Here is a 27430-nt window from a genome sequence, read left to right on the forward strand (position 1 = left end):
ATCAGAGGATCTCTGCCGGGGAGGTGCGGGAGTTAGGGTACCGAGCCAAAAGGAGGTGAAGAAGATGAGTAGGTATATATAGATGTGTGTGTGTAAGGTTTTGTTTGCGCATCTGCATCATTGTGGGAGGAACACAGGGCGGCGTTGACGCCCTTTCAACGTTCCGCCACGGTGCCTCTTGGCTAATCCTACGTGGGAGAGTGCAATCAGGTCCGTTTCTATGTGCGTGCATGCGTGGAAGGGTGTCCGCGTGCACAGGCGTGCGTGTATTTGCGTGAAGACTTTAGACAGAGACAACCTCTCGTGTGAGGGCCGTCGTTCTAAGACGCGTGTCGAGCCAAAAGAAAAGAAAACTCATAACGGCATATGAAACAAGTGCAGTCTATGCGTGGATGCTCTCTCTCTCAGCGTGGTACTTCACGCAGGCGAGCGTCGGAAGTACTCTGTGTGTGTGTGTGTGTGTGTGTGTAGAGGTGGGGAAAGGGGAAGCAGCACGCCCCACCACCGCCACACCCCCTCCCTCACCTTCCCTCTCAGAGGCCGATGTCAACCGCGCCTTTGCGTTGTGTTCAGCCGCCCTCGTTCTACTCTGGCGCGCTGCCTCCGCCTCTTTTCCTCATTTTCTGTCGAACTCCCGCACACTTCCTCTCCCTGCACTCGTGGGCGCTTTCTCCCGCTCCTCTTCAGTCCTCTGACTGGCACGTGGACGATGCCGCGGGATACGGATCTGGAGCGGCTGACGGCGTTCGCCAGCGACTACGCGCAGCTGTACGCGCGCTTTGCGAGTCACTTCTCTATCCCGGAGAGAGCCACCATCGACGGTTTTGCGGAGCTGTTTGATGCGAGCCACATCGAGTACCTACACTACTGCGGCGGCACGACGCTCGAACGTCCGTTCTTTCCCGCCATTACAAGTGAGCTTCTCATGCTGAGCTCTGCCTATCTGTCGATTCCGGAGGCAGTGGCACCGCGCGGGGTTCGTACGTTTGGACTGCTTCTGAGTTTATTCCTCTATTCCACTCAGCCCGCGCGGCAGCGGCCCCAGGTGCCGGCTAGTGTCGCCAAGGAAGGGACGACGTTGCCGCCAGTTCAAACAACTGCTTCGTTTGTGGGATCCGCACCACCCCGCACTGAAGGACCGCGAGCGACCCGCATCACGATGGTGGCGGACAGCCTCACCAGCTCAAGCACGCAGCAACCACAGTCTTGTAGCGCGGCAGAAGGAACGGCAGCCACTGCACCACCGTCTCCGCCTGTCCCGTCGTCCCTGCGTCTCCCGATGCAACCAGTGCCAGTGAGTGTCAGCTGCATGCGCTTACTGCTTTCCCGTCTGTCCATTGACACCGGATCGGGGGTCATGTCTGGGCAGCCCGCTGCAGGAGCTCCGCCTCTACGCACAGCAGTGGCAGACGCACCAGCATCCGCCTTGCCGGCTCAGCTGTCCCATACGGAGGCCAAGGTGGTGCTGGCGCTGCGCCGCGCCAGTGGGTGGCATATCGAGCCCTACCTGCAGCAAGGAAAGCACATTTCTGCGCTCTTGTCCGCTCACCAGGGATGCGCGGTGCCGCTTGTGCAGCACGTCACGCCTGTCCCGCGCTCTCTCTTTGCAGCTACACTGACAGCACGTTCGATGCTGAATGCGTCGGCGGCACCAGAGGAGATGGGCGGGAGCGACAGCCTCTTTCGCGACCCAGACTTTGTGCGGCTGCGGCAGGGGTACGAAGCGGCGCGCCGGCGACTGCTACTAGGGGAGCGCCGGTGAGCACTGCGAGAGAAGTGCCGTTTGTTTCTTGTGCTTTCCCCTGACAGTGGCACTGGAGATCTCTTCGAAGAGCGGCGCACTGTATCGCCTCCCGCTACTGCGGTTTAGAGCGCATGAGCCACATTCGCAGGGAAGGGCACCAGGAATTTTCCCTCTGCCTTTCTTTGACACGTTGATGTCGTGGACCGCGTGAGGCCCCTCTTAGAGGGGCCTCAGTGAGGCACTGTAAGAAATGAAAAGAGAAAGGAGTACGCGTGCGTTTTTGTGTGTGCGCTGCGGCGGCCGTGTGTCGAGCACGGATCATCGCGTGCTGTGGTCTTCGATGAACGTGTCTGTCAACTTGGTTCATAGGCCCTTTCCTCCCTTTTCCACCCTGTCTTCACATGCTTCCAACTCTTCTCAGCCTACACCTCCTCCCCTCCACGCGGCCTTGAATCGCCATTGTCTTTGGAACACACCCAACAGATTGCGTGTCCGCTCGCGCATCCCCTGTGGCGTGCGTAACGAGCCTCTCCACCTCTACTCCTTCCCACTGCCCTACAATGACCCTCCGACGTGTTATGCTGCGAGGGGGGCAATCTTCCCTATTGCCTCTGCTGGTCAGCATGCGATGCGCGCGGCAGCAGTACAACACTTCGGACCCAGCGCAGATTCACTCGAACAGAGACCCAGTCTCTTCTTCCTCGTCGACTGGCCCGTCACCCCCGCTGGGGGTCGCAGGCGCACCGAGCTCGGCTGGTGTCCCCCAAGAGGCGAACCTGCTGCTCGACATGCTCGGAGAACCTGTAGCTCCGCCCTTGAAAGCTGTGCTGCAACACGACGCACGAAACCCCAGTGCTTGGCAGCCACTCCGCGGTGCATCGTCAGCGCCCTCAACCGATGCGGGTGGAGAGGGGCGGATCTCGGATGCGTCGGTGCCAGCATGGTCTCAGCACATCCATCAGGTAGTTCGGCGTGCGGTGCTTGACCCTCTGCGCAACGCACCCTCTCAAATCGACGGCAGCAGATCACATGAAGAAAAGTGCTGCGAGAGTGTCGCGCCGCCGTCGCCGCCGGACTTGTCGGGGCAGTACAAGGTGATAATTGTGGACGCTCTAGGGATGCCAGCCGATTTGCCGACAGGTGCCCCGCGGAGCTTTGAGGACCTGCTCGGGCTCTCACCCTCGATCCTTCGGACGCAGCTGCAAAAGCTGATGGAGCGCAAGCGCTACCGCGCCCTCACCCCTGTGCAGGCCGCCGCCATACCGCTTATGCTGGAGTACCGCGATGTGCTCTGTATCGCGCCCACGGCGACTGGCAAGACCCTCTGCTATGTCTACACGACTCTTATGCACCTCCTCCTAAAGGATATAAATGATCGACCGGCCGCAGCAGCAGCAGCCACCGCGGGCGACGAGGGCGGCGGTGTCAGCCTGAACCGGCGGCAAGTGGAAACCTTCCTGCAGGAGAAAATCGACAAGGGAGAAGTCTGCCCTTACTGCGAACTGAGCATCAGCGAGGTGCGTGTGTGTCCAATGACAGGCTTCCCGCACCCGTCCGCGTCCGAACTCGAGACTGACCTCGCTCTTCGGTCAAAGGAGCGACGTGCGATGCGGCTGGAAGAGCTACAATCCTCTGTCGCAGAGCCGCGCGTGCTGGTGTTGGTGCCAAATGGTCAGTTGGCCTCTCAGGTCTCCGCCGTATTCCGCTCTCTTCACTGCGATTATAGGATCCACTGCATGGTACGCGCCTCCAGCGCAGAGGAGCAGCGCAAGTACCTGCAAGCGCTGGAGGGAGGCGTCGACGTGCTCGTCGCCTCCCCAGAAACCATACTGCCAGCGTTATACAAGCATAAACTGTCCCTGAGAAGAGTGCAGACGGTGGTGATGGATGAAGTGGACGATATCGTCTCTGTGAATCACTTCGAACCCATGAAGATCATCCTCGGCGCGCTGCCAAAGGGCGTGCAACGGCCGCAGCGACTTCTTCTCGGTGCCTCGCTTCCACCAGTTGCCTATGAAATGATCAAGACAAAGATGCTGCTTCCCTCTCACAGATTTTTGCTCGCCGACCTCAAAACCCCGGCAGAGCTAAGTCGTGCTGCTGCTTCTGCTCTAGCGTTGTCACCGTCGTCCTCCTCCTCTCCCGACAAGCCAAACGCAGGGGACGCCGGCGAGCCCCCTGCAGCAGCCTTGTCTGTCACCCTGACGGGCGGTTTCTTGACCGCGCGCACAAATCTGCGCCACCTCGTCTTTATGGTGGGGCGCGCCGAGAAGGTGCAGAAGCTCGCGTGGCTGTACGAGACCGGGAAGCTCAACCCAGACCAGCGCACCCTCATCTTCTGCAACTCACGTCACAACGTCGCCTACGTGTGCGACAAGATGAAGGAGCTAGTTTCGCAGGTGAACTTCACTACGCTGACCTCGCACGCTTCGTCATCGGCGCGGGAAGGTGTACTAAAGATGTTCCGAACAGGGGTGTCGACCAGCCTTATCTGCACAGACCTGCTGAGTCGCGGAATTGACTTTCAGGGCGTGGTCTATGTCGTGCATTACGACATGCCAACGGACATGGAGACCTGGACGCACCGGTGCGGTCGCTGCGGTCGTGGAGGCTCTCTGCATGGCAGAGGGTACATCTACACCTTTTTCCAGCCGGAGAACATCAAGCTGGCAAAGCCGCTGGTCGGGTATCTCCGCCAGCACCAACAGCTGGTTCCGCCGAAGCTGCGCGAGTACGCGAAGCAGTCTTTCATTGATGTGTTCAACAACTCGCTCTTCCACCATCCGACGCGGCCGCGCCGCAAGGATGATCCGCAGAACAGCACGCCGGTTCTCGGCCGCGGCACGCGACGCTTCCCGGACTACAAGCAGGGCACCATTCACAAACACTTCCGGCCACATTGACGGCGGATGTGTAGTGTATGACTGACCTTACAGAAGCAGTGGGAAGAGGAAAAGCACGACTTCGATCTCTCGGCCGTTGTAACCTCCAGCAGCACTGTCGCCGTGTCTTTCTCCGTCGCTGAGTCCACACGTCTGCGCGACACATCTGCAGCTGTCCGCCCTCCCCCTCCCCTTTTTTGTTCACATAAACGCAAGCACACACCTTCGCCACGGCTTGCGTTTAACTCCCTCCCCCCCCCTTCTTTGCTTACGCTAGCGAGCGAGCGAAGCAAGTCGCAGACACCCATGAACTTCTCGCCGAGCGCACAGTAGTGACTAGAAGAGGGGCGTCAGTTGTAGGTGCACCGCACCTCGCCCTCTCCACTTTCTCATGCGCAGAGCAGATGACAGCTCACGGATGTCATCGTGTCCTTGTGCACTCTTTCAGTAGTGGCACAGTGCTTTGGGTGCCTAGGTCTTTTCCTTTTTTTTGGAGAGGATGTACCCCGCATGTGTCTCCTCACGCAGCCCTGTCACATCGCGTGTCTACCCCTTCTTTGATTCTGCTAAGCTGCCGCTGAGTGCAGATCCTGAGTCGGTCTCGCTGGCTCGTTATTCATCTCTCCACCCTGCCCCTTCTCTTTCCCCATTCCCTCTCTCGCTAGCGTGCCTTTTCTATTTTCACCACTGCAGGGCGCTCATAGCCTCAGCCATCACCACCACTAAGCCCCCCTTCTACACGTCGTGCTTGACGGTCCCACATTGCACCCTGCCCCTTTCCTTCCTCTCGTTATTTCCACCCCTCTCTCCGCCTTAGCCCTTGGCCCTCGATGAAGCTCTCAAAAAAGCAGGTGAAGATCCCACCCATCCACAAGCTGCGGCCAGGCTGGTCTGCAGTGGCGCTGCACACCGTCATTTATCTTCTCCGCCACGACATCGTAGCAACCATTGTTGCCATCTTTGTTGTGCAGCCGCTGTACCACTGGCTGGTTCTGCAGAACACCTATGTGCAGGGGCTCTCTGACGCCGCCCTCTTCACGCTGGTTTTTGCAGTGCTCTGCCACTGCGTTCCCTGGGCCCTCTTCAACGGTGTCTTCCTCTTCTTCGACAGCCTCCACCCCCAGTATGGGATCAAGGGCCTCAGAAACAACGCTCTGCTGGCCCCGCTTGGCCGCAGAATGGCGGTGTACAAGCTTCCTCGGAAGCCGCAGCAGCTGCCATCGGCAACGCTCATCGTCAGCACGCTGTTAGACTCCGCGATCAATCACTACCTGGTTATTCCAGTTGTGCTCTATGCGTACCTGGTGCACACAAACGCGTGCGTTCTGCGTGCCCCACCGCCGGATACGGTGATAGTGGGCTTTGCTTCAGAAGACATAGTCAACTACATGAGCGGTCACAACCTGAAGCAAATTCCGATTAGCCTTGTCAACATCGCGTCGCACTTCCTGATCGCCAACATAATTAACGAGATGGGCTTCTACATTGTCCACAGCATCCTGCACTCGAACCCCACGCTGTATCGTGTGTTTCACAAGAAGCATCACATGTATACGGGCACTATCAGCCTCGCTGCAGAATACGCCACGCCGTTGGAGGAAATTCTCGCAAACGCGATCCCCACTACTGCGTACTTCGTGTTTATGTTTTTCCGCTACACGCGCGAGGAAGCATCGAGGTCGGCCTTCGTCACGTCAGCGCGGGCGTGGCCTCTCTTTATTACGTGGATGTGGGCGCGCCTCTGGGAGACATACGAGGTGCATAGCGGCTACTGCTTCAGCGAGACGTGGCTGGGCAAGCTTGGCCTATTGCATGGGCACCGTGCACGCTTCCACGACTTCCACCATACGCACAACGTCTGCAACTACGGCAGCGGCCTCTTCATGGACGCGTTGCTCAATACGATGGATCCATACGTGATCTACCGCTACCCAGACAAGCACCCACGCACGAAGACGCTGAAGGAAGAGGATTTGAAGGAGGCACACGATCTGGAAGTGGGCAGTGAAGTGATGGACCAGGTGGGCGCGTGTTCGTAAGGGGATGTTCAGGCACAAGGCGACTGCACGGACGACATCATCCTTTCTGTTGCCGGGATGTTGAACCGTCCCGTTTGACTTTCTTTCTGTTGTAGTTGTGTTCTTCTTTCTCTACAGAGGCAATGCTCACAGAGTCCTCCAGTAGTTTTGTAGCTGCTCTCCTTTTCTCGTGATGATGCCGGTCCCCCCCCCCCCGACCGTGAGTACCGGGGCAGAGTGCCTACTCTGTAGGGAAGCCACGAGCCTGCACCGCCTGTCGTCGGGTACGGCTGCGGGCTCCTGGTGCCAGCAGGCAAGTCTGAGCTGGCGCAGTGCCAAAGAGGCTTGCGGCCATGACAAGGATCGGGCCAGCTCACTCCGAGCTGTGTCGACGATCCAGCAAATACGCGCATCCACCCGCTGCTTTTTTCTCTCATTGTGCTTCGTTGCGGTGATGTCGAGCTCAATCCTGCGCCTAGCCTGCGCTGTATGCAGTGGAGCTGCAGGGGGCTGAACGACTCCAAGCGGTGCTGGTCGGCCCGATTCGTGGATGTCGCCGTGGTGCAGCAGAGGTAGGTGAGCTGCGTTGGTGTGTGCGTATAGCTGTTGAGCTGCTCGTCGTTTAACGCGCCGTTGAGACGAAAATGTCCGTTTCTCTGTGCTTAGCCGATGCTTTTGGTGTTCTCACTCACAGCTTTCGACCCGAATGGTCATCCTCGGTGGTTGACTCACTCGTCCTTGCTATGTGTCATCTTCGTTTTGCTTGTGTATTCTCACGTCCTTTAACGCACGCAGACAGGCGCCATCCCTACCCCACCGCCTTGCTGTGCTCGCCGTGAATGTGTCCGTGCGCGCGTAGGAGGGAAGCAATGGAAAGGAATCGCACCCACGCACGCACACACTCACGTGCGTATCAACTGTAATCGAAGAGAGTCACAAGGACTGGTCATTGAAGGGAAAAGCAACGACTTGTAAAGAGCATGAAACGGGGTATCAATCGAAGACAGCGGCCTGTGTCTTTGGCGAACCGCGTTTACTCTCCCAACATGTCCCTCGTACGTCACGTTTTCTTTTCTTCCATTTTTTTTTGAATGCCGGTGTGTGTGTGTGTGCATGTGTGTGTCTGTGAGGGTGACGTCATGTTCACCTGCTCCCCCCCCGCCCCCGCGCGAGTTTCCATCTGGGTATGCTTGCAAGACTGTTGAGGCTGCACTATCCTCTTCTATGCTTTACTATGAAGACGAGTAACCGCTCCGCACCAATACTACCGCCACGATCGCGTTGCACATGCTGCTTTGCTTATATATATATAAGGCTCCCCCTCCCCTCGTCTGTGCTGCTTTAGTGTGTGGTTTTCTCTTCACAAACGAGCGTCTGTACACAGGCATCGTAGGTGCTGTGTGCAACGCAGGAAAGAGCGCTATTGGACGACGTAACACCCGCCATCTCATCCTCGCTCTATATCCCCTCCACCCTCCCCCTTTCTCTTCGTCCTCGACGACATGGGACACCTCAGCGTGTGGTATCTCAGGATACAGTGCCCTCACTCTATGTGTGGGGAGAGGCCAAGCAGCACCCCCTCTATCCCTGCCAAAAATGCGGAACCACCTCTGGTGCTGACAAGGCCACGCACCTATGACATAGGGGGAGGCCGGAGCGATGCATCGCTGCTGCTGTCGGCGGGCAGGTACTGGATAGCGGGGCGTCGGAGCGAGCTGTGACAGTGAGCACGTCTGTACTATCCATATGATAGGTACAGTGTCAAAGTGAATCGAACGTATTCCACCCCCCGGCCCTCACTGCCTGCTGGTGATGAGGAGCCTGCGCCACGGCGGTGTGTGCAGAGTTTGAGGCCAATGCGGTTCTCCAATGACCGAGTCGGTGCACTGCTTTACCGCGTGTCTGCAGCTGCTTCGCACCACGCCGATGGGGGCCTGTGACAGGCCGGAGGGGGTAGAATGGTGTTTGACTCATACTGCATGGCAGAGAATGGATACGTTGCCAAACGAAAAAAAGGGAAGCGAAGAGGGGTGCTGTGTTGGACAAGCGGTTCCAGCTCTCGCTCTTCCTTGTGTTTATGGCTGTCTGTGTCCGAATAAAGGACCGAGCGCAGAACGTGATTTGTCTTGCTGTTGAGTCACTTCTTCTGGGTAGTGAATAATGCAAACAGAAAAGAGAAGTGCCGACATAGAAGCACACGGCGTCATGTACAACACAAGGTTCATGTGGGCTATGTATGGGAGTATGTGTCTGTGAGTGTGGGTGTCTAGGCGTACGTCTGCACGGTTTGTCCCTCTGTCGTGCATCGCGATACCTTGCGTGCCTTCTCAGTGGCATTGGTAACCCTCGTGCGCGTTACTATCCTCCCTCTCTCCCTCCCTCTCTCCCTCCCTCTTTGCTGCTCTGTCGCGCGCGCTGCCTGACCCACACAGCTTCGTTGCTGTTGTTGTTTTTTAGAAAAAGGGTATCGTCAGTGGCGCCGTAGCTCAACAAGCCAGCCGGCAACATCGCAGAGGTACAGAAACACATACGCCTCTTCCCCATACATCACTAGGTATCCCTGCACCGTTGAACTCCAACACACCCATTTCCTGTCACCCCTCCCCTTCCCCCACACACACACCTCTCTCCACTCGCCCATCCCCACCACCTCTGCCGCAGTGCACACCATGTCTTGTGAGTCCAATAGTCCAGCGGTAGACACCACAGCCACTGCTGCAGCGCCAAAGTTGACGACGCTCAAGGAAGCAATCGACCGAGATGGGGTGCCGGCCGCGTCCAGCTCGAAGCAGCGTCGGCTGATGGACATTCATGTCACGGCGTACCCGGGTTTAGTTAATCAGCACATGCTTCCAAAGCACAACACCGATGTCAATGATTTCTCCTCGATTGATCCACTGCAGTACCGCAAGGCGCACACAGTGCGCAACAACAATGCCGCCAGCTACACCGAGAAGGAGGAAAACGTGCTAGATTTGCTCACCACAAACCAATGTGCCAATCGCATGACCCGCCTCGGCATGCAACTGAGGGAGGAAAGGGCGAAGAACCCTAAAGGCGTGCCGTCGATCAGCAGTCTTGCGCCGCGTGGCTACCACAGCCGCTTTCTCTCCCCGAGCTTCGACGAGCGGTCCACCTATCGGTGGGACTACTGTCAGTGGGAGCCGGACGGCTTTCACGACACGGTGCGCCGCGAGCTCCTCGCCGCATACCGCGACGACTGGACAGAAGACGAGAAGGCGGATGTGGCCATCTCCATGAAGATTCCGTACTTGACGATGGCGGTGTCCTCGGACCAACTCAAGGACAAGGCTACGATCTACCGCAAGGACTTCATGGAAGACGCAACTCAAGCCGACTACCGCTCGTTGTCCTACAAGACCAACCTCGAAGACCTCGGCACCTCGTACGCCTACTCCGCCTACTCCATCGATGACCCACGCCGCAAGGTGCTCTTCGATGCGTCCGTCGCCGCCCTCAAGACGCCGCACAGTGTGTTGGAGAAGACGTACAGTCCACGCAACTCCTTCCTTGAGAAGAGCTCGTCGGGGAAGCAGCAGTCGGCAGCCCGTGAGGAACTGGACCGCCTGCGTACATTGCGGCGGGAGGCGCTGCGCCTATCTGCGGCGAAGCGCCGCGCCGCTGAGTCTACCGATGACGACAAAACGACGAAAACGGTGGTGATTCCCGGCCTTAAGGGTACTGGCTACCGTCGCGTGCCAAATGGCAACGGCTCGTACGTGTGTCTTCCACGTGATCACTTCTGCTACCAACAGGTGGACAACTTCTAAGCCGTCCTCACCGTGTGTCTCACAGCCTGCGCTGACTGTGCGTGTGTGTACGGGTCGTCTCTTCTTTGTTGCTTTCAGATGTACAAGAACTTTGTTTCTTACTGTGTGTGTGTGTGTGTGTATCTGCGCTGGGGTGAGCACAGTCCAGATACGCACAGACAGTAGAGCGAGAGATACGAGGAGCGAGAAAGAGTTGATAGGAAACGATGCATTGCTCTCCCTTTCTCGGTGGTGAAGCCAAGAAGTGATCTGCGCGCCATCTCTCCCCATCGCCCCTCCTCACCTGAACTCTCTTCTCGAACGGTGCGCACCCTATTAAACTATTTATGTGCTTCTCTCTCCCTCTCCTTCCTACTACAAGGTACTCGAGAGTGCATGGATGGGGGGGTCTGGGCAGCAGCGGACGGGCACACGATACAAAAACATGTGTGGTTGATCTGTGTGTGTGTGTGTCGCTTCTCTTTTGTTAGGGCCGCCTTCACCTCACTCAGTCGTCTGTGCAGTCTTTTTGTGGTTCACCCATCGACCTTTTACTCCCACTGACCTCATCCGTGTCCCCCCATCCCTTGCCTCTCTCTCTGCGACCGAAGTGGAAAAAAAATAGTGGGTACACATCATGTTACTCTGTTGAATCCGCCACATGGGCCCTCGCACTGCAAGAGAAGACGTGCGTTTCTGGTGCTTTCCGTGGATGGCGACGAGCATCATTTCTACAGCAATTGTTGTTGTGAGTGTTCACAGCATTATCTGTCATTTTTTGCTGCCATGACGAGCACATCAGTCCCCGCCCGTCCCTTCTACCGGCCTCTCTCCCTCCCCACTCCACCCCTTTCTTCTCCCTCACTCCCACGTCTCTGTTGCAGACGCGGCAGGACTCGGTCTTGCAAGATTAACAGCCCATCTCCTCCTCCCCCTCCCCCTGTCTGCGTTTTCCACCTAATTCAACGAGGGCAACAAGGACACTAGTCGTATTCAAACGGTCCGTATCACAAGAGGCGAAAAACACGCAGGTTTTCTCTCGAGGGAGCCATCGCTGGTCGTGGGGCCAGTCATCTGCCTCTGCCTTCCTCTCCTCCTCTACCTAGTAATACGCAATGAGCTCTGCAGAGATGCTGCTGGATGCGGCTGCGCTAACACCCTCTCTCTCCCAACTTCTCGTCGTCGACTCCGTTTCTAGCGTGCTTGTGTACCTCGTGCAAGACGCCGTCGTCGATGACCCCGATGCACGGTTACAGGCATTCAGTGAGGTGCTCGCCCACGTCAGCTCGTCGCCGAAGAGTGACAGTGCTGTTTCTGCAAACGGCCTCGGCGCTGACGGCACCAGCACCTCTTCCGCCACGCACACGCGCGCACATGGCGCAAGGTGGAAGTGGGCAGATGTGGTTATGCGCGGTGTAACGGACCCGTGGTCGCGCATCCGATCTCTGGCTGCGCCGGTGATGGCGGACCTACTAGACATGGAGGTCGAGCTGGTACTGCAGCGTCACGATAGTAGCTCCACCACCCACCTCAGGTCATCCAACAGCACGCCATGCTCCTCCTCGGTCGCGAGGGCGACGCCACGTAGCGCAAAGAAGGGCTGGAAGAACGAGCTGACAGCAACGGAGTCTTCGTTGCCGGAGAGTGTGTCGGTGCCGCTCGAATACGTGTGGCACTGGTGGCGGGGCACGTCGCTCTGGTACGAGCAAGACGGCATTGTACGAATGCTGGCGAAGCTGTACAGCCGCAGCGGCACCCCTTCTGGAGACGCCCTCCGAATGGACGAGGCGGGGCTGCGCTGTCTGCTCTTCAATGTCATCTTTCCTGCGCTGCGTAATCCACAGCTACCCGTGCGGGAGTCTGCAGCGCTTCTGCTGGGCATTCTCGCTGACCGCCGGAGCTCCACCTCCCTCTCCCCGGCCATCACTTCCTTCGTCGTAGACCACGTGTGCCGCACTATAATGCAGGTCCCGACGCCAGCTCGGAGCCACTCACCCGCAACCTTGGTTTCCGTGGAGGACACGCGCGTCTTGGAGGGCAACCTGCTCGCTCTGAAGGAGCTAGTGGATGCCGACGTTATCCGTGCGGAAGACGCCGACGTGATGCCGCTTCTTCTGCGGTTGTCGAGTTACCCGGCGTCAAGTGTGCGGCAATACGTGGCTCAGATTCTTCGGCCGCCCTCCCTGTGTGTATTTACCTACCTGATGCAGCGGCTGTGTGAGCACCAAAATTGCATGCCGCAGCACGCCGAAGGTGACGGAGACAGCAGCAGCAACGTCCCAGGCGGTGGGGAAGACGAGGACGGCGATGGGCTCAGCTGGCAGCGTCTTGAGACGCTGATGATGGCCCTACAGCAGCACCTTTTGTACCTGCATACCACGTCGGCTGCGATGCAAGACCTGTTTCACGCGAGCTCCGATACGAACGGCATCCTGACACCCGTCGTGTTCGCGACGTCGCTGTCGGTGGTGTTTCAGGCGACGCACTCGCCTCGCTTCGAGGTGGCGCGGATGGGACTACAGTTGTTCCCTTTGCTGCTGCAGCTCAGCCTTCGCTTCTGCCCGCCCGTCGCGCTGCCGCGCGTCTGCGAGGCGTGCTGCGGCTCTGATGGTTGCATGCAGGCGGAGCTGAATAGGATCGCCGCGTGCGGGGCCGTCGAGACCTTGGCGAAGGCGCAAACGTACGTGGCCACGTTCGTGGTGCCGGTGATGTGGTGGTTTCTGACGATCCGGCGGTTGGTGGCGGAGGTGAGGGAAAAGATGGCGCCGTCGCCGACGACGGGGGCGCCGGACGAGACGCGCGCGCAGGTAGAGGATTTAGTGCGACCGTACGCCACCCTAGAGCAGATCCTGTTCGCGTCGCAGGCACACCCCAGCGGAAAGGCGCGCAGCAGCGCGGCGTTGCCGCAGCACACGGCAACGTGTGCGCTGCTGCCTCTGGTGACGTACTTTGCGACGGTGATGGACCCGGAGGAGTGGCACCGGTGCGTCAACGAGCTGCTGGAGCCGAGCTGGTGGGCCGGGCTGCTCACGGATCCGGCGCGGCAGGAACAGGCGCGCGTCGGGCCAGACTTCGTGCGTGCGGTGCACAGGTGCGGCACGAGCAATGAAGTACGGCGCGTCGTCGAGCTTGTGCCGACGCTCACGGCGGCCCTGGCCGACGCGCCGACGCATCAGCAGTGCCTCCTTGTGGCGATGATTCGGGTGGCAGTGGTGGTGCACACAGCGCGCACCGTCGCGGTGGAGGAGCACGCGCTGTCTTTTCTCTACCACGAGGCGTACGCGGCGCCAGCGCTCGTCGAGGGCGGCGACGCGGTGTCACTTGGCCACGTGTGGCTAAAGCACTTCATACCGACGCAGGAAGCCATCCCGACAGCGGCGCTGTGGGGCGAGCCAGTGCCGCCGAGGGGGGAGTCGATCGTTCTTGTCGAGAGTAACTCGACCGTCTTTCAGGCTATCGAGAAGAGGTGCTACCAGGAGCTGTACCAGTCCCCTCAGACGGAGCCGGTGGTGCTGCGCGAGCTACGAGCGCTCATTATGAGCCTGCCACACCCAAGCATGAGCGGGACGCACGTGTACTGGTACGCCGCCGCCCTCGCCGCGGTCTTTGGGCGTCTGGAGAAGGTATGCCCGCAGTGGCTGGAGTCGGACACCGCGGCGGCGGCGGCAGCGACAGCAGTTGTCAGCGGCTGCGATGACGCCAACGAGTGCTGGGATGACTGGGACGACGACGAGGACGGCGCCGCACAAGGAATCTACGCGGCTGAGGAGGTGCGGAACGCAAGGGCGGTGGTTTTGGTGCTGCGGGAGCGCGCGGCGGCGCGGATGGAGGCGGGCGACATGGCGGCTGCCGAGGACCGCTTTCGCCCCCAGCTCGTGGTCCTCGCGGCTCTCTGAACGCCGAGAAGGAAGGGCTTCGTGACTGCGTTGGGTGTGTGTGGCTGTTGTTTGATCGATGTCAGATGAGGGTATGTTATCCCACTGTGACTGTGCTCGCCACCCAGCCCACATAGGCGCTGTCAACAAAGAAAAATACCGAACGATCGACGTGTTCGCCACACCTCCCCGGCATGCGAGGTGATTGCATGTCGTTGCGCTTAGTTCGTCATCCTGGCCCTTTTCCATTTTCCTCCGCCGTTTTTCCTCCTCCTCAGAAAAAAAAGACCCACATGTACCTGCGGGGACCGTTTCGTACCGAAGCGCAGTTGGTCTAGTGGTAGAATTCTCGCCTGCCACGCGGGAGGCCCGGGTTCGATTCCCGGACTGCGCATACTTTTCCAGGGTGATCCAAGCGAGCGGCCCCCGGGCGAAAGAAAAGGACGCGGCGGCCGCTCAGCTGGATGGGCGGGCGGGCCCCTTTCCTGGGGCGGAAAGGGACGGCGCCTCCGGGGAGCCAGGATACCCCACCGCACCCCGCGAAGGCGGGCGACCCCCGAATCCCACACCTGCTGCCCCGCCAATGGCGGGAGTGGGCACGCCGAGCACAGCAGCATAAAAACGCCAGCCCCCCAAAGAGCGGACCCCCATCCGCTTTACTTCGGGAAGAATTTCGGAGAGAAAAAGAATAGGCCGCTAGGGGGATCGAACCCCTGACCTCCGTCTTACTAGGACGGCGCTCTGCCATTGAGCTAAGCAGCCGCTGTTGTCAGGCTCAGATACCCTCAGCAGCCTCGCTTGCTGAGGCGGAAAGCACAAAAAGAATGCGCAGTCCGGGAATCGAACCCGGGCCTCCCGCGTGGCAGGCGAGAATTCTACCACTAGACCAACTGCGCTTAGCCGATAAACTCCCGAGACTGTAAGAGTGATTCTAACATACGCACCGAAATTCTTTCCCTACTTTCAAACGGTCCAGTGGTCTAGTGGTATGATTCTCCCTTAGGGTGGGAGAGGTCCCGGGTTCAATTCCCGGCTGGACCCCTTTTCCAGCCGAACGAGAAAAAGGAGCGCCGCTCGACGAGCCGAACCCAGCACGCTGCAACTCGAAACCGCCGTCTCACCCATTCAGTCATGAGAACGTGGGCGCGGCGCTGGAAAACAGCTGCGGTGGACATCCAAGGAAACCGCTAACCAAGAACGATCACACCCACTCCGCAGGAAACGCCCACAAAATGGCAAGCCTTGCGCAGGGAGATGTGAACGCAAGAACCTCAGGTGATTGTTCACTTAGTGCTGAACTAAAGACTCCATTACTCCTATTGCAGGGAATATTTGATCCCACCACGGGTGGGGACTACTTTTTGTCTCCCCTCGGCTAACCGCGTGAGACAGAGAAGAAAAGGTGCTGTCCTTTCTGCTCGTCGTGCGTCGTCTGGCAAGTCGCGAAAAGCAGTGTGCCCTGGTCAATCAGCAGCGTAGCACAGGCTGGGAAAATACAATGATAACGCCGGAAAGTGCGTCATCGTGTGCTACTTTGTCGTTACCGTTGTAAATCACATTTCTCATTCCCTTCACCCCTCTGATTTACGGCTGTGGCTGTGACGGTGGGTGGCTTCGTGGCGGCAGTGCCACAAAAAGCGGGTCAAGGGAGAAGTGAATAAACAGAATGGGCGCGCGTACGCCGGGGAGAGAGGTCGAATGACCGCAGTCCGCCCTTTGTGTCCCCCTGCAAGAGACAACGGTCTTGATGGGGGAAACGATCGCTTCCGAGGCAGGCGCACTGGCGCTTGCGGCGGTCCCTGCCCTCGCAACGATAAAGCCTGAGCACCCCTTGGCATCGGAAAAGGGCCGACTACTCAAATTGGAAGGAACACGGATTTGGAGGTGTGTTCAGCAAGGGGGTGGAAGAAGACTACATGCCCGACCAAGCGGCGAAAAAAAGAAGGGAACTGCAGAGAGGCGGAAAAACGCTGAGAACCACACGTGCGACCACAGAAAGCCACAAGCGCATATATGCATAACCTGCACGCATCTGCGCACCCCAACGCAGGGCGCGCGGGTTCCATGAGGCACTAAAAAAAGACGGCTCCCGTGTACGCGCCGCACGCGCCTTGAGTCGAAGACAACTGAAAAGCAAAAGTGTACCCCCTAGAAAGCGGCAAGAGCGAACTTGCCTAACGTGCACAACGCCCAACGACAACGGTACTCGAAGGGAGATGGAAACGACAGAGGAACGTGTGTGAGAAAAGCCCCGTGCCAAGTGGGGATCCCCTGTCCACACCCGGATGGAACGAAATAAAATCGTAGGAACGGAGAAACTGACAAGAACAGCATCCTTCACGACCGTCCCCCACTATGCATTTTCCGCCTCCCCCCCCCCGCCTCCGGCACGTAGCGGAGCAAGGTGAGGGAGGCATGAAACTTGATGAACACGCAAGGTGAGGGTGTGGGGGTTTCGTTTCGTTTAACCGGCGTGTCGAGTGGAGAAAGAGGGGAGGGGGAGGGGGACAGCACATAAGCAAGAGGTGTGACTTGTAGCTGCAACATTGTGCGAGTAAAGAGGACAGTCGCAAGAGGCCATGCGGGTTAGAGGAGGATTGTTGTATCCAACTCCCCTTCGCAGCCCTGTTGTGGACCATACGAAAAGGGGATGACCCCCCCCTCATCGACGGTTGCCACTTGCCAGTCTGTAAAACGTCAGCAGCGTCTGGGCAAATCTCTCCATCCCTCATCTTCACCCACGGACATTCAAGCCCAAGGGGAGAAACAGGGAGGACGGGAGCTAAACACCTCTCTATCCTGTAACAAAACGGTTCACCATAAGGAGCGCGGTTACTTTTGTTGTTGTTTGGTGACTACTGTGAAAGGCAAAAAAAAAGGTTGCGCAGGAAAATATAGGAATGGGAAGGACGCGAGAGGAAAGGCGTGCTTGTTTTTTTTTCTTGTCGACGCCTGTCCCGCACACACGCACACGCACCCACACACACACGGGAGTCGCTCATGAAAGGCACTACAATTCGCCTCACTGGCTTCTTTTTGCGTCGACCTCCAGCTTTCCAGGTTGCTTTTCTCACACGCAGGATCCACCGCTGAGTGAGCGCAACGGCGGGGAAGCTGATGGGCCCCTCGAAGGGCTAGAACACGAAAAGAACAGTAGCAGCAGTAGTAGTGGGAGAAACAAAAACACGGCTAAGCGAAAGCATAATCCACTGCAAATATGCTTCACACCGCACAGAAGGAAGAAAAGCATGTACCGAGGCAGATAGAATAAATCAGAGAATGTTCGTGTGTTGGGCGTTTGCGAATTTGCAACCTGAGCGCAGATGTACGATTTCTCGCAGAAGCACTGTCGAATAGGGGGTGTACTGTTGAGGAAGCCCGCAAGTAAGGCTATGCTCTTGCTTAAGGAAAATAAAGGCTACGAAGGAAAAAAGCATGGCTACAGGGTTCGATAGGTTGTCAGACGATAATCGCCTCGGATTGCTTGTTTTTGAACTTCATGTAGCGTCTCCACACCTCCATACCGCCGACGCTCGCCACTCCGCCGACGATGAAGAGTGTGATGCTCAGGACAGCAATCCCGCCGCTGGACATGGGCGACGATCCAGCCGTTGAGTTGTTCGCCGGGATGCGGTGGCAGCCGTAGTCGATCGCGTCGAGGTAGTAGCCGGTGCCGCACGAGTAGTTGCTGCAGTGCTGGCGGTAGAAGAGGCAGTCCTCCGACAAGCTGCGGTTGTCGCTGACGACGTCAATCGGGCAGTCCATGCGGAACAGAAGACCAGGGTCGAGGTAGCACGTGCCCATCGGGCTCGTTGGCGCGGTGGAGTTTATAAAGCGCTCAAAGTCGGCGAAGGGGCATATGTTGTCCGTCGCAATGTACGTGTTGCCCGTCGCGTCCTGGCAGCGCATGTCGAAGTGACTCAGAGCGAAGGTGAAGTTACTTTCCGGCCTCACACCAGAGTGACCGCGCAGCAGCCGCACGTAGAAGGACGACGGCGCGGCAGGCGCGTCCGTCAGCGACAGGAGTTCTATGATAAACGCTGTGCCGAATGGCGGCAGCATCGCCTCCATCGAGTTATCACCGAAGGAAACCGCCAGGGGCGAGATAGTGGTGTCGTGTGCACTGTACTCGTACAGCTTGTACGGCGGTGCCGTCTCGCGCTGCTGGTGCGCTACCATGTTGCTCACCAGCAGTTTCGCCAGGTGGTAGAACGGTGCGCCTTGCTTCTGATGGACGGGATTGCTGGCGTTGTAAGCGAAATAGAAATACGAGCTCATCGCCGTCACAGCGCACACGTCGTCCAGGTGCCGACTAAGCAGCGGGAGACTTTCCAAGCGGCCAGTGGGCTCGTACGCGCGCCCAATGTCGCACAGCCGCTTCGCACAACGCGAGCGCAGGGTGTAGTTGGCGCAAAACCTCTGCGAGTGAACCTCCGCCGCTACCGCCTGCAGCTGATCGAATGACATTAGTCTGTCCAACACCTCGTCGCACACGGCCCGCAGCTCCTCCTTCGCGTAATTGAAGCGAGCGCGAATCATCGGCACCATGTAGCTGTGCAGTAGCACATCCTCCTTTCTTCCCACTGCGTGGATTGCAGGAAAGAAAGTCGACATGTTCGGGAAGAGGCCCTGCAGAAGCCCGTTGGCGCTCTGAAGCGTGCGCAGCACATCCGTCGAGCGCGTATACGAGATAGATAGGTTGTACCAGCTGTACGGGAAGTATGGCTTCGACACAACCGAAGGGTTCTCCGTGTAGCGATGGTGCAGATACTTACCGAGGTTCACCAGCATCGCCTGACCCTCGTAGTTGAGAAACCCGCACGGGAACTCGGTGCCGCAGATGAGTGTGTGGTTGTCATCGACGAGCGGGGAGCGGGCTCCGTGGCGGTGCACCACCTGCACCAGCTCCACCTTGTACATCGGTGCCGCCGACACCACCGCTGCGCTGACCACCACAGCCACCACCACCACCACCACGCACCGGTAGAGGAAACCGATGCCTCTGAGCATGATAGCGGAAGAGAAGGGAAGCGGGCGATGGGAAGTCTCTTCTATGAGAGGAGTTCGCCGGCGGTAAAATGGGTCGAAAAAAGGGGGTGAGAGCCCACAAGCAGTGGAGTGGGAAGAAGACGGGGAGGATACCTGCAAAAGACAAGGAAATGGCCAGCACGACAAGATGACCGTGCACGTGTGCATGCGTTGGAAAAGGTCAGGCAATGAACGTGTGCATACAATGGCGTGAGAGTGGGGAAGAGAAAAAAAAAATAGAGAACAAAGGACGCAGACAGTGGGGAAGGCAACCTTTCTGTAACAGAGGCAACATATGTAAACGGTGCGCGGTTGCGTCTTCCCGGTAGGGGCAATGGCACAGAGGTGCCTATTAGGTGCTCGCATGTATGTGTGTGTGTGGGGGCGAGAAGGTGAGGAAGTGAGCGCGTGACAGTGAACATGGGAGAAAACCGAGTGAGAGGAGGCACCAGCAAGCTGCGCAGCTTGGCGCAATCCTCGCTTCGTGTTTGGCTTTCGATTCTTTTCGTCTGTTCTTACGTGTGAATATGCGCGCCTGGGTGCTTTGACCCAGAGAGAGAGCAGAAAAAAAAAGGGGTGCGGCACATCCCATTCAGGCACGCAAAGCCCGAATGACTCATCCGAGCATATACTCGCACAGAGAACAGACAGACAGCGACCCAAGCGCATGAGCACACGCACCTATACACGAACATGAACGCGTGCTTCCTCGTTCTACTTGCGTGTTTCGACTTCAACTCTTCTCCTCGATTCCCACACAGGGCGGTTGCATCAAGAGCGACAACAGCCACTAATAGCTTTGCTTGAGAGAGGGGAAAGAGAAGTTGCGAAGGACTGCATTGAACCCTCGATAACATGCGCCAAGAAAAATGCGAGTGGCAACTTCGCCTCCCAGCGTGGCCGTTTCTCTGCCATGCAGCATGAGTCAAACACCATTCTACCCCCTCCGGCCTGTCACGGGCCCCCATCGGCGTGGTGCGAAGCAGCTGCAGACACGCGGTAGAGCAGTGCACCGACTCGGTTATGAGAGAACCGCATTGGCCTCAAACTCTGCACACACCCCGCCTCGCAGGCCGCCTCGCAACTGATCCCATTGCGTCTTTCGCCACCTGCTGCATCCCTCGCCGTGGCCGGGTGGGGATTCGCTCGGGTCACGCCAACACCCTGCACATCATGTGGATGGCACAAGCGTGCTCAAGGACGCAGGTCGCCCTGAAGCAACGCTATACAGAACATCGCCACCGACAGCAGCAGCGATACATCGCTCTGGCCTCCCTCTATGTCATAGGTGCGTGGCCTTGTCAGCACCAGAGGTGGTTCCGCATTTTTGGCAGGGATAGAGGGGGTGCTGCTTGGCCTCTCCCCACACATAGAGTGAGGGCACTGTATCCTGAGATACCACACGCTAAAGTGTCCCCAGCCCTCAGAGACGTCGGTGGTGAAGAGCTTGAAAGAGTGGACCCAGCCACAAAAAAGGGATAGCAAGAGAAAGATGTCGAACGAGAGGCATGATGATGCATACGAGCACATGCTCCTAGCTTGGCCTAGCAGGCGAGTGTCCTATTTTCGTGGAAGAGTATACCGACCTGGCAGCCCTCCACTCGCGACCTCGATACCTCCCTGGAGCTGGCAAAGCGATCAGTGAGAATCCTGTTGTTTTCAAGTTCTCATCGGGTAACACTACCTACGAATAGGTAGACCTGCGCATTTCTCGCTCTTCCGTCACCCAAGGATCCCCTGTCGTGGTGGGCTATCAAGTGGCCGGGTGGAGGAAAAGTGTAACGCTTACAATGGCTGGCTTCCTCGAGATCTGACATGAATGAAAGTACCGAATGAGGTAAGGAAAAAAAATGGTTCGTGAAGCATATCATTGGAATGGCGGAGAATACGTTGACTGGCCACTCCATCATATCGTTTTTCGATCATCCCTCCCTGTTTCTCGCCAAATGCTTACAAAACAAAAACAAAAACAAGAAAAATGATAGACGGAAGAGTAAATCGCACATTTTAATGCGAGAATGGTAGCTTCACTCTGCAATAGAAAGCAAGCTATGAGGATGCACGGCAATGGTCATGGTGGGGCGCACCTTGCTCGCGCACACCCCCCACACATGCCGTGAACGTCACCCATAATACGTGCGTTCGTCCCTCCCCCACGACGCTGATCATTCGTCTTTTACACTTGCGCTTTCCTGCGCCACCACCACCACCACCACCACCCTCTTTCGACCACATTTTGCTTTACTGTTTGCATTTGTTTAGGTCCACCTGCGCAACGAGTAGGCGACCGTAAAAAAAAAGGTGCTTTAATGTCAGGAAACAAAAGTTAAAGTGAGCGCATCGAAAAAAAGAAAAGCACAGAAAAAAATTTCTACTCGCTTCCCTTCCACGTCTGAGTGCCCATGTAAATAAAGATGTCCGCTCCAGCTGAAGCGTCCTCGTAAGAACACATCCGCGTCTGCACACACACACACAGACACCAAACGCTGGCAAGACAACGCGCTTCTGTAAAAATCGGAATGGGGTACAGCATGCGCAAGAGAAGAAAAAATATACAGCAAAATACGCTGTAGCAGACACAAGAGAGAAAAACTGTGGCTTCTCTCCTTCTCCGAGGTCCTTCCCCGCCCCTCACACACACGTTCCTCTTCAGTGTTCCCCTCTAAGAATTCGTCGCGGTGTGAAGTGCACATGGGCGTCTCTCGCTAAGGAGAGTGGGGTGAAGGTAGCCGAGGGAGAGCACTGTCAGCGACCATTTATGAGTTACCCCCCTCCGCGCCCGCACTACAGCTTCGCTTCGAGGCTACTACTTTGTCTGCGTTGCGTTGGACCAGTAAAGTGCGAAGAGGCAGCGCACACCAGAGGCCCGGCACTCGTCGCATGAACTGAGCGCGCGTCAGACTCAGCTCGTGGAGGAAAACACTGGCATGCGATCCCCAATCACGCCGTCAACCTGCATCTTGGCCGCCTGCACGTAGGCAAAGTAGAGGTAGCTGTTCATGTCGCCCCACGTCCACACTTTCAGCCGTCGGTGGTGCATCTCGGCGACCATAGCACGTCCATAAGCACCAAAGGACGACGGCACGGTGGGTGGAGCATGCTGTGGGTCATCAGCGTGGAAGAGCTCTGCCGTTACGGGGCCGCGTTCGGCCGAACCGTGCAGCGGCGCCTCAGGAATATTCGGCAGCACCGCCTCATCCTCTGGCGACAGCAGCGTCCCGGCGTTCACCGAAACACCTGCGAGGTGCTGCGCAGAGGCGAACTGGATGGCGCCCTCCACGTAAAAGGAGCGGTAGTCCTTCAAGTCGCGCATCTCCTTCGTGTCGCTGAGGAAGAGGACATCGTAGCGACTCTGCTTCAGGGCCAGCGCAAGGCACACGTTGGGGTCGAAGCTGCTAAAGGTGATCTTGCGGCCGTTGTCCGCAAACTCGAAGACGACCCGCAGGATGGCGTCCACAAACCCGTTCACCTCAAACGCGTCGTTCTGCAGGAAGAGATTCGAGTCGACGAGCGGCTGGAAAGGGTATTTCACCTCTATGTTGAAGTGCAGGGACGGTGGTGTCTGCTCCAGCACCTCCCGGAGCGAGGGCACACCGTTAGGAAAGTCCTCCACCCCCATCAGAGAGCTCTTGACGGTCCGCGCTGAGACACCACCGCACACGCTGTCCTGTGTGGACGACGAGGAGCCCCTCAGCGCCTTGGGCTGGCAATTGCGCGCCCATGACAGCAGACTATCCCAGTGGTGTATCAGTAGGTCTTTGGTGGGAAATACGCGGTCGACGGACTTGCAACACTGCACGTGCAGGTCACGCAGCCGCGTATAGTTCAACTTGTGCACCGCGGCACGCACCGGTGTGTACTCTGCCTTCCCCGGACACGCACGTACGCCCTCTCGCTTCAGCGCCATCAGCTCAATCAGGGGGTCGTGGATCACGACCGGCACGCGGTCCTTGGAGAGCATGACGTCAAACTCGATCATCTCGCATTTTCGGGCGTGCGCGGCTTGGAATGATGGTATGGTGTTCTCGCTGCACTTTATGACGAGCGGTGCGCCACCAGAGGCGGATGGCGAGCGCGCGTACGTCTTTCCCAACCCGCGGTGACCAATCAAGGTGGGGACAGTGAGCCACGCAAACGTCTCCGAGGATCGCACAATCTCCAGCGGGCCGTGCTGCCCAGATCCCTCAAATGGAAACACTAGCAGGTACTGCACGTACAGTTTCATCCACAGTGGCGTAACGTCCACCGGCGCACCCGCGGGTGCAGGGCAGTAGACTGGCAAGAGTACGGTGCCGCTCGTGCTGGAACGCAGCATGCCAGAGAAGAGCACGGTATTGCCTTGAAGAGAAACTTCTGTGCCGTCCGCTATGTACGGAACCTTGACAGTCATCTCGATCGCGAACTCCTCCAACTCGCGAAGGTTGAGGAGGCACGTCCACACGTGCTGCGTACGCGCCGTCACAAGCGGCACTCTTCCGGTGCTGTCCACGTTGCCCGTCTGGGGCAGAACAGGCTTGATCGTCTGCAACGGTCGCACACACCAGCCCTTGGCCAGGAAACCAGCGGACGGCGACGTGGCCCCGCTGCGTGCCGAGCGCCGCGAGCTCTCGACGTGAGAATGGTGATGGCTACTGTGAGAGGAGTTCATCGTACATACCGACGATGTTGAAGACATTGCGGGGCTCGATGCTCTATAGCTGTCCCGACCGCCGTTGCTTGCTGCAGCCGCAGAGCTACGCCTCATGCGCATCTCATTCAGCTGCTGCTCCAACAACGCGGGTATGGGCAGGTTGGAACGACACCAGCAGCTGCCTTCTACCGGAATCGGCCGCACGCCTGTGATTTGGCAGACAGTGGTCGACGGTACCCCGTCAGGGGTCTCGCGCATGCGCCGACGCATTACCTCGCTCTGATGCGACATCAGCTCTGACTGCCACGCGGCCTGGTCGAACGGTTTGGTGGGGTCGTTGGCGTAGAAGGTGAGAGACAGCAACGGGCCTGGATTGCCGACGGTTGCGCACTCACCGCCGTCAGGGCCGCATTCACAGAAGGGCGGGATGCTGTCGCTCGCTGAGCCGATGCTAGCGTCTGCGTCAGCTTCGGATGCCGGAAAAGCCATGCCAGATGATACCATCACAGGCACCGGGAGAGAGGGGCGTGGCGGCAGTGCAGGCAAGTTGTACAGCAAGGCGAACTGCTCACCAGTGGAACCGAAGCAGACGGGTGCGATCGCAGCATCATTTCTCCCACTGTGACCCAGAGGATTACTGTCGACTGTGAGACTGGCATCGCGGTGCCGGCGCACATCGAGCACTGCCAGCCATTGGGGTGCCTCTCCGCTGCCCTCCGTAAGCGCGTCCTTTTCGTGCTCGAATGGCGTGATGCAGAGAGACGAAGGCTGGCTGTACCGCTGATCCACCCCGGCAATCACAGTCCCAGGAGTGGCACAGATGCTCGACTCTGGGGTGCTCGGCACGCGAAAGAACGCATCCTCCAGAATGACCAGCCGGCACGGCATGGAGATGGGCTCTGCGGCGGACTGCTGATTACGTAACCCGTCCATCTCCTGACTTGTGAGACGCACCTGGGCCACGTAATGCTCCACGGAAGACTGTTGACCATCATCGCAGTGGTGGGGTAGGTGCAAGAGGTAAGGAACGCGTACGCATGGGGCACGCTGGCACTGACAACATTCGAGTGCCACAGGCCACTTCAGCCCCCATGCCCCCATACTTTCCCCTCCACCCACCAGACCAAATCGCAGCTCTGAGGAGGAGGAGGCCACAAGCGGCTGCGCGCTTCGAGCGCACTCTCGCACAAAGAAAGCCTCCAGCATCTGACTTGAGAGGCCGTAGACACACACGTTCATCAGTGGCATGGCGAACGCGTGCTGATCTCTTTTTACGGCTGTTTTGTTTTGTTTTGATTATTTTTTTTTTCAGAACTCAACAAGAGACAAGCAAAAAGTCGTAATAAGGACGTTTTTACTCGTGGTGGTGGGGGGGAGGGAGGGGTGCAACGGGGAACAGATAAAAGAAAGAGGAGTAAAAAAGGCAATCTTCAGCAAAAGAAGAGCAAAGCGAGAAATACGGGTAAGAATGTTCGCGTTGTGGAAGACAAGATGGCTTCCGGCTGTGCCAATGTCCGTATGTAGCGATTAGAGGATCTGCTCGAAAACGGCGAGGGGAGTGGCGGCAGGAAATAGTATTGAGGTGAGGAAGTTGTCATCGTCACGAATGCACACCCGCAGAGAACAGAGAAGGGGAAGCAGTAGCATCGCGGTCCTTACTCTGCAGTGCTTCCTATCCCGTCTCCCCCCCCCTCTGGCTTGCGTAGGAGTCAAAGAATCCGCACAAAGGACAGGAAGCGAGGAGGAGGGTGGCGGAGGCAACAGTAGCTTCTCCCTTCTGTCGCAAAACCGTTGCAGCGACACGCAAAAGATATGCGCGGCAGCGGGCACCGTCTCTCACGGTGTGGTTGACTTTCTTGCAGTCCTTGTTGCGTTTGGCCATGATGCGTATTGGCCACTTGATTACACATTCATCTCTCTTTTTTTACGTCCGAGAGCGAGAGAGTGGAGAAACACTATATAGATAATAATGTCAAGATATGTGATTCTCTTTTACTTGCCATGTCGACTCGCCTGGAAGCATCACACACTGCACTTGACCCCCTCCCTCCCTCAGTCATCCCCCTCTCCCTCTCTGTAGTACTATTTTGTGCATGATAAGTCGGGTCAAGAGAAAGAGAACGAGCGATGCTACCTTGTATGGGCCTGTCCTTGTCTTGCTCCGTAGGTGTGTGCACGTGCGTGAGCAAGCGGTGTCTGTGGGGGGAAGGTGGAGGGGGGGGGATTGAGGGAAGGAGGGAGAAGAGCGCGATTCGTAAAACAAAGATCTCGCAGGAGGGGTGTCTTGTAGATAGCTGACGATAGCGCGTGTACATTGAAGGTCAATAGACAGGCAAAAACAGGCAGAAGAGAGAGTTCAAACAAAAAAGGAAAACGTGTGCGCACAGCCTCCCTCATACACAAGCACAGAAGCGAATCGCACACATTGTGTGGGTATGGGAAGTCTATGAAAGAGAGAAGCGACGGCCCAGCTTAGCTTACAAAGAGATCGGAGAGAGAGAGGGGAGAAACAAAAAGGCGAATGGAAGCGAAAAGGTGGAGGAGGCAGAGGAGATGTTCACACCAACAGGCGAAAAGACCACACCCGTTTCTCGCTGTTGCGTTGCGTTCCGTGGTCCTTTTATCTCTGTGCGGTTTCTCTGCGGGATGCTACCGTCATCACCATGAAATAATAAAAGAAAAAAAGAAATAAACGAAAGAAAAAGGAAGCCAAGACATATGTGTATGCTTGAGAGAGAAAACGAAAGAACACAAACGAATATGCTAGCAAAGGAGAAAGGGGAGGGGGCACAGAGAAGAAAAGATGAAAGAAGAATACGGCACACACGCGCAGCGCCGTCCTCTTTTTCGTTTTTTTTCCGTTTCGATGCCTTTGTTGTCTTGCTTTGCTGTTTGTCTGTTTCCGTACTGCTTCGGAGGGAGTGTTTGTGTGAGGGCGTGCGCAGGCAGTGAGGGAGAGCAATTTATCTAGACGATGACGTCAACTTGGCCAATGACTTGAAGCTTTCCTTTTGCGTTCCTTCCCCGTTGCGCAGCGGTTGTCTAACCCTTCACACGTGTGGCAGCAGACATACGTGCACTACGCAACAGAAGAGGAGAACGAAGGAGCAAAGACTGTTAAAGGGCGAGAGGGGGAGGGGAAGAACAATCAAAGCAAGAAAAAAAAGAGGCATAAGGGGTGAGTCAATAACTGCGCCTCGGCTTCGTGAAGGAAAGTGAGGGGGAGGGACGGAGGGGGGAAGGTGAATGGAAACGGGAAGCGGAAAAAAGAATAATAATTATAGCAATTACTGGCACAGAGACGCTGATGCAATGAATACGCTGAAGGGGGAAAAGAGAGAGGCTTCCGCAGACGCATACACAGCACCCAATCACATGAATGCCGCTGTTTTTTTTCCTTTCTTTTCGGTAGTCCGCGGTAACGCGTTGCCACCGTCTGCATTCCCTTCGCCCCCTCTCCACTCACTCTCCAGAAACCCTTCG

General features: G+C 57.4%; 7 protein-coding genes across 7 annotated transcripts; 5 read left to right on the forward strand and 2 right to left on the reverse strand.

Annotated features, from left to right (window-relative positions):
* Positions 1 to 709: 709 nt before the first annotated feature.
* LMXM_36_2520 (conserved hypothetical protein) lies at positions 710 to 1762 on the forward strand (the record flags this gene model as incomplete). The annotated part of the gene is made up of 1 exon (XM_003874554.1): positions 710 to 1762. One exon carries the CDS (start codon positions 710 to 712, stop codon positions 1760 to 1762), a length of 1053 nt encoding a protein of 350 aa, XP_003874603.1.
* Positions 1763 to 2532: 770 nt separating this feature from the next.
* On the forward strand, positions 2533 to 4647 carry LMXM_36_2530 (putative DEAD/DEAH box helicase; the record flags this gene model as incomplete). The annotated part of the gene is made up of 1 exon (XM_003874555.1): positions 2533 to 4647. The coding sequence occupies one exon, from the start codon at positions 2533 to 2535 to the stop codon at positions 4645 to 4647; it is 2115 nt and encodes a 704-aa protein (XP_003874604.1).
* An 809-nt stretch (positions 4648 to 5456) lies between these two features.
* On the forward strand, positions 5457 to 6665 carry LMXM_36_2540 (hypothetical protein, unknown function; the record flags this gene model as incomplete). Its single annotated transcript, XM_003874556.1, has 1 exon — positions 5457 to 6665. The coding sequence occupies one exon, from the start codon at positions 5457 to 5459 to the stop codon at positions 6663 to 6665; it is 1209 nt and encodes a 402-aa protein (XP_003874605.1).
* Positions 6666 to 9313: 2648 nt separating this feature from the next.
* On the forward strand, positions 9314 to 10435 carry LMXM_36_2550 (conserved hypothetical protein; the record flags this gene model as incomplete). Its single annotated transcript, XM_003874557.1, has 1 exon — positions 9314 to 10435. The coding sequence occupies one exon, from the start codon at positions 9314 to 9316 to the stop codon at positions 10433 to 10435; it is 1122 nt and encodes a 373-aa protein (XP_003874606.1).
* Positions 10436 to 11529: 1094 nt separating this feature from the next.
* LMXM_36_2560 (conserved hypothetical protein) lies at positions 11530 to 14310 on the forward strand (the record flags this gene model as incomplete). Its single annotated transcript, XM_003874558.1, has 1 exon — positions 11530 to 14310. The coding sequence occupies one exon, from the start codon at positions 11530 to 11532 to the stop codon at positions 14308 to 14310; it is 2781 nt and encodes a 926-aa protein (XP_003874607.1).
* Positions 14311 to 17748: 3438 nt separating this feature from the next.
* Positions 17749 to 19299, reverse strand: LMXM_36_2570 (membrane-bound acid phosphatase precursor; the record flags this gene model as incomplete). Its single annotated transcript, XM_003874559.1, has 1 exon — positions 17749 to 19299. The coding sequence occupies one exon, from the start codon at positions 19297 to 19299 to the stop codon at positions 17749 to 17751; it is 1551 nt and encodes a 516-aa protein (XP_003874608.1).
* Positions 19300 to 22219: 2920 nt separating this feature from the next.
* Positions 22220 to 25195, reverse strand: LMXM_36_2580 (related to multifunctional cyclin-dependent kinase pho85-like protein; the record flags this gene model as incomplete). Its single annotated transcript, XM_003874560.1, has 1 exon — positions 22220 to 25195. One exon carries the CDS (start codon positions 25193 to 25195, stop codon positions 22220 to 22222), a length of 2976 nt encoding a protein of 991 aa, XP_003874609.1.
* Positions 25196 to 27430: the final 2235 nt, after the last annotated feature.

This window comes from Leishmania mexicana, chromosome 20 (assembly GCF_000234665.1).
Source record: "Leishmania mexicana MHOM/GT/2001/U1103 complete genome, chromosome 20".
Classification (NCBI taxonomy): domain Eukaryota; phylum Euglenozoa; class Kinetoplastea; order Trypanosomatida; family Trypanosomatidae; genus Leishmania; species Leishmania mexicana.